The 6,277-nt window shown below is 35.9% G+C and overlaps 1 protein-coding gene across 4 annotated transcripts; it reads left to right on the top strand.

Annotated features, from left to right (window-relative positions):
* The first annotated feature begins 833 nt into the window (after window positions 1-833).
* LOC108318945 (uncharacterized) lies at window positions 834-5,775 on the top strand. Of its 4 annotated transcripts, none has more exons than XM_017549961.2 (5): window positions 834-1,235; window positions 1,711-1,784; window positions 1,924-2,975; window positions 3,628-4,495; window positions 5,317-5,775. In XM_017549961.2, exons 3-5 carry the CDS (start codon window positions 2,007-2,009, stop codon window positions 5,361-5,363), a joined length of 1,884 nt encoding a protein of 627 aa, XP_017405450.1. In that variant the 5' UTR covers window positions 834-1,235; window positions 1,711-1,784; window positions 1,924-2,006; the 3' UTR covers window positions 5,364-5,775. The 4 variants fall into 4 exon arrangements, with proteins under 4 accessions (XP_017405450.1, XP_017405438.1, XP_017405445.1 ...); XM_017549949.2 differs by having other exon boundaries at window positions 834-1,291; XM_017549956.2 differs by lacking the exon at window positions 1,711-1,784.
* The last annotated feature ends 502 nt before the right edge of the window (window positions 5,776-6,277 follow it).

Here is a 6,277-nt window from a genome sequence, read left to right as displayed (position 1 = left end):
ATATCACGCAAATAAAATTTTGAAAAAAATGTGATTATCATATATATATGTGATTATTATATATATATATATATGAAGTTTGATTGCTCAATTAATCATTTTTGTCTTCAAAAGATAATTTAAAATAAAAGAGGGAACAGTCTAATAATTGCACCTACTAGGAAAAGGAAATGTAATTCACTCACTACTAAATTAATAATATTATTTTTTTTAAAAGAATTGTGTATTAGGTCATTCCACTTTTTGATTTATCTCTCACTGTTCCTATGCATGGGTTTGTATCTGATTGGCCCATGCACTTCAACATTACACGCTAGTGCGCACTAGGCCCCATTAATGGGGTCATGCCCAAACACAGCCCATTCAAATATAAAGAATAAATAAATAATTTTCAATAAAAATACCAATCCAAAATTCATACAAATTTAAGTTAAGAAATTAAAATTAATACCGAAAGAAGAAAATAATTAAAATCGAGAATTTGCGACGGAAATTATGCAACGGTAACTGCGCACTTTTTTTTTTATCATCTAGCATTAAAGGTTAAGAGATTATAAAAATATATATTTCTATTCAAGCAATATTTTCTTGGCATGACGACAGCGACGTAAGTGAGCACTATATTGTTGTCGTAATACGTACAAACAATTTTGAAAGAAAACATTATGTAATTACCCTAATTATATTAATTTCTTCATCCATTTTTAAAAATATATATATATATATTTTGAAAGAAAATTTATTTCTCTCCTTTTTTAGTGAAATGGGTAAAAAATATTGAATTAAGTCATTATTTAAAATAAAACCAATCATTTAAAATTTATACTTGTATAGTACAGTGTAGTGGAGGCTCAGCATTATTCCGTTGTCTTCCTTCTCCGTTCCTCACTCTCTTTTTCTCCTTTCTCTTTCTTTCACTGGAATTTAACCTAGATCAAAAGATGACGGTGCTGTGAGAAAAGCGTGATAGAAAGAGAGAGAGAGAGAGCGAAAAGTTCACAAAGCATCTAAGGAGCACGTGAATTCCGACATGAAACGGTCTCAGGTTGTAAACCACCACGACAAATTTGGATCTGTCGTTTACAAACGTAGCCGATCTTCGCTGTAAACGAAGCTTTGCTGAAACGACCACGCACTTTCTCCTCACCGTTTACTGCTCGTAACTCTCTTGTTCTTTCACAGCGTCCGTGTTCTGCTTTCCCTGTTACTGTAAGAAGACCGTTACGCAGCGGAGGGTAATTTTATCACCTACCTTTTTTTTTTTGGCGTGGTGGAATCGATTGTGCCACAGGTAAATCGTTCTTCGCTACTGCGTAGTGCGTAATCAATTCTGCAACACGCCAAAGACAAAATGGAATTGTTTTTATTTGGTGGAAATTTGGTTGACTTGTGTGGGAATGTTGATGCTGTGAGTAGTTCGTAGGTACTAGCTAGGTAGTATGATCCTCTTCTTGCCCTGTCTCTTCCCGTGATTCACTCTGGGTTTGACTTTTTAAGTGAGAATATTTATGGGTTTTTTTTCTTGTTCAGAAATCACTGTTTCTTTACCCTTACTATTTCAGATGGAAAGGGGAAAAATAAATGCTGAAAGTCTGAGTTTTTGCTATTAATTTAAATGTTTGGTGATGTGTGTGGGCGTCTTTGTCTCTTTCAAGGCTGGTGGAGAATAAGCGCTAAAAATCAATTTTTGACTTGGACTATTTTGTGTAGGTTTTGTTCTGCAACGAGTTGGGCATTTTTATCAGTGTGGATATGGGGAAATGTTTGTAAAAGTTAATCGATAGGTTGCATCTTTTTTTCTTGTATACTTTTTCTTTCTGAGAATCTAATGTTGTTTAGGGAACTGTAGAAGAATTGGTCTTTTGGTTGGTATGTGTCAAGGGTTGCGCTGATTACTGATTTGATTTTGTTACTTGTGTGCAGTTTGGAAGTGGTTTTCTTGCTTCAGCCACCTGATGAGGAATTGATTTGTTGATGTTCGAGGTTGTTATTCCAATTTGTCGAGCATGGATAAAGTTTCATCGGACTGTCCATACCCCGGATGCTTTTTTTGTGTCATGAAGGAAGGGAATCCGAGCAAGCGCCGAGCTAGTGTACTGAAATTCTTTAGAGAGCTTCCAATTCAAGATGATGATGGGCAGGTTCTCCCTATCAGTGGCCTTTGGAACACGGCTATGGCTCATCCAAATGACCCGGAATTCATAGAGCTAGGTATTTTTGAATGCATGGCTGCTCTCATATGGAAGGGACTGAAGAACCGGCGCTGGCTTTCTCATGATCAAAATATATATATTCCTTATTATGCAGCTCATATAATTGGTTCCTACACTATGAATATGGAGGAATTTGCAGAAAGTGCTGTGCATGCAGGGGTCATTCCTCCCTTGGTTGAGCTTTTAAGAGGCAGATTAACTTGGGTTGAGCAGAGGGTGGCAGTTAGAGCATTGGGACACTTGGCTACATATGCCAGCACTTTTCCTTCCATAGCAAGCAATGGTGAAATTCTTGAGCTCTCCATTCAATTGGCAATGAGTTCTCTGGAAATAGTTTATTCACACTTCTACCAATATGTCGATAGAAGGCTTAGTTATCATTGTGATCTGCTTACGCGTGGTATGGGTGGTGTTGAAATGGAGTCCAGGAAGGCTGAGGAATGGGCTAGTCAGTTGCAGTGTTGGTCCCTTCAGCTAATTAATTGCTTTGCTTTTAAACATGAATTTCTTCCCACCATATGCAAACCAGAATTTCTGATAAAATTACCTGGCATGTGGGGTGGACTTGTGAATGAGAATTCACCAGCTGGTATTGGCTTATTAAGAACAATTTGTCATCAAAAGCTTGGTAGGGGGCCTGTTGCCAGTTGCCCTGGTATTATTGACGCATTGTGTAATATTGCTCGCTCTTCAGATGACTGGCAGTATATGGCTATTGATTGTCTTCTATGGTTGCTTCAAGATCCCAATACATGTCACAAGGTGAAATTTTCTCAACTCCGGCTTGGCATCTGGTTTGTTTGCACTCATGAACACTAAGGAATACTAGTGATTGTCTCAAAGAATGCGTTGATTAGCATGTCATTGAAATTTGATTCTTATGCCTTGAACTAACTTTTTCAATTAAAGAAAAATGGAAATGAAAGTAAAGGCCTCTTTTACCTTTCAGATCTATCACGTTACATTCCTCTTATTTGTATTCTTCCTTGGTTAAAAAGGCTTTTTCAATTTCTCTAATTTCACTTGCAAATTTCATTGAAAGTGGAGGTCTGACGAGGAAAATTTTCTGGATGAGATGATTCTGAATACAAGAATGTTAATCTGATGAGAAGGAAATAAAGAATGGTTTTATTTTAGTTTTTTGGTTTCTATGACAGTTTCATTTGACCATCTATAGACAGGCGACTTAAAACTAGTTAATACTTCCTTTCATTAGTGTCCCAAAAGGAAGGTGGCTGGTCCTTGCCAATACACCAATGAATTTGTAAAGTATAAACTGGATGTATACTAACAATGATGTTTTCAGTTATTCATTCAAGCTCCAATTGCTAGAGATTATGATTATAAGTTTCTATCACTTGAATATTGTAAATTGGTTTCTGTTTTTGATAAGGCATTGGCATATATTGTGTAGGTGATTGATAAAGTCGTGCCTGTATTAGTTGATCTTGCGGAGATTACAACTCTGGGTGATCACAAAAAGCTCGGTGATTCAATTGTTAGTGTTCTTCAAGAGTGCATCCAGTCTCAAGGGTCAGGTCGAAGCTCCATTAGTAATCGTACTAAAGAACAGATTGAGGATGTATTAAATTCAAAGCAGAGATTGAAGTGGGAAAAGAATATGCCCAAGGAAGATCTACATATTAAGCAGGCCGCTGCTCTGGTTGTCAAACTTGAAGGAAATTCCTTGTTCTCATCTGGAAATATTTCTGGAGCTGCTTCAAAATATTCTGAAGCTTTGGCATTGTGTCCTATGAGATCTAGGAAGGAGAGAGTTGTTCTATATAGTAATCGTGCTCAATGCCATCTTTTGCTGCAACAACCTTTGGCTGCCATCAGTGATGCTACCCGAGCACTATGTCTTCATAAACCTGTCAATCGTCATGCCAAAAGCCTTTGGAGACGAGCACAAGCTAATGATATGCTTGGATTAGCGAAAGAGAGTTTGTTAGATGCTATTTTATTTATAAACGAGTGCTCTCAGTCAAACGATCCTGATCTTTCATTGAGGCAAAATAAAGTTCCAGATTATGCAGAGCGTTTAGTTAAGAAGCAGATGCGTGCTGCGTGGTTATTCCGAGAGGCAGCTGTTAAGCATGGTGGGGTCCATAGTCAGGGTGATGGTGGTGATATGTATGGTCCAGAGACAGATGATTCTGAATGGGAGACAGCTAGTGAAAGTGATATAGGAAATGATGGAAGGGATGATATGGGTGATGATGACGACGGTGATTGGAATAATGATGATGATAGGAAAGATTATGACAAGCCTTCAATGAAAGGTATTTTCACTACAACTTTCCTATTTCTATGCTTCATCTTTAATTTCCATTATTATGTGATCCCACTTTGGTCTTGTTATTTTATATTTGAGTGTGCATTTTAAAATAAAAGTAAGAAAGAATATGACCTATCAACTTGAAATATAGATGTGTAAATTCTTTTGAATGGCATTCTCCCACCCTAAAGGACACCTACTGTCTGTTTGGTTTAGTTTAGGTTGTGGGGGAGAGTTATATTTTGGGTTCATGCATACCATAACCTGAATCTCTCGCTTTAGTTTAGACATCTTGAAAATAATAGTTCCTACCTGATTGATGCAAACTGGATAATTATGATAGTTCCTACGTGACGTGACTTTGGATTTTCGGTTTTCATTATGATAGTGGTCAAATTGATGCAAACTCACAGCTTTCATTTGTTTGTAACATCGTCTAGCCTCACTTCTTAACCATGGTCGTCCACTGAAAGCTTGTGCTATAAGCCAGATTTCCTGTACTTGCCTTGCTTCTAGAATGATAAAACCATTGAATAACTCGGCTGATTGCCCTTTTTATAATGTCAGAATTTAAACTCATGCAAAAGAGTAAATTTGATTGAATAGGTTGTACTTGTGCCCTATATATATAGAAAGAAAAGAAGAATAGTTGTATAAAGATAACATGCCCGCAATATTAAATCACATAAGTTTTAATTACTGAATGGAATTTCTCTCTGCAATGCATATTGATTGGGGAGGGGGCAGTAAAAATATGTATATATCCATGTATGTGGCATTTTTTTGCAAATGGTGTGTAATTATCAGAGGTTTGGTTTTCTCCAGATATAAAGCATGGATACAATGTGCAGCTTGCGGAAGAAGAACCTTGACATAGAAATCATTGCATTTGGTGCATTAGTTCTCCGCACAAATGAAGCAGGGTTGGATGCTGTGACTATTCTAACTCTGCATGCATTGTGGGCTTTCAAAGAGAAAATTCTAAGTAGGTCGTTGTAGTAAGTGGCGGGTTGAAAGTGATGACTGAGTTTTTGGTCTTACTATTATTTGAGGTTGATATTATATATAAAAGTTTTCCATGTTCCATATTTGTTCTCCCCATTTTTCTAGTCAAGTGTAAAAATCGAAGATTTCTAGTTTGGAGAACTGCATAGCGTTTTGGAGGATGTGAAGTTTTTTTTTTCTTCCGGAGGTTTGTGTATATAAACCCTTTGTGCTTAAGCTTTCTTTGAGTCTGTTTCCACTATTATTTTACTATTATTTTCATCCTACTTTTCTTCATCAGCTTGGCCATCTTATATTTTCTTGCACTCATCCTGATGACAGATTTCTAATTTTTAAAATAATTTTAGAAAACAGTTGAAGAACTGATGATTAATTTTTAATTAAGTTAATCCAAACATATGCAAATTGAATTATAATTTACTGATTACATTACTGTGGAGTAATAGAATTTGGCTTTTAGATATAACGTTGTCTGCGGGATAAGATTGTATTATCAATGTGAGGCAATTGTTGCAAGCAATGTTTACTATGTTCTTTTTGTGCTGAACGTATTTTTTAATTTACATTTATATTGTCAAAAGCCACTTTGAAATATGTTTGGATGAATTCTATAAGTATTTCTAAACGAGTAAAATCGGAAGCAAAAATTGAAATATGTTTTTTTTTTCATAAATTAATTTAGGTAAGTTTTCATTTATTATCTGCACAAGTAAGTTCTAATTTATACAAATTAATGTTGTTTTCTTAAAAGTGTTTATTGAAATGTTCACTTGGGAGAGAG

This window comes from Vigna angularis, chromosome 1, assembly GCF_016808095.1.
Source record: "Vigna angularis cultivar LongXiaoDou No.4 chromosome 1, ASM1680809v1, whole genome shotgun sequence".
NCBI classification, from domain to species: domain Eukaryota; kingdom Viridiplantae; phylum Streptophyta; class Magnoliopsida; order Fabales; family Fabaceae; genus Vigna; species Vigna angularis.
This window is presented reverse-complemented; position numbering and strand designations above follow the sequence as displayed.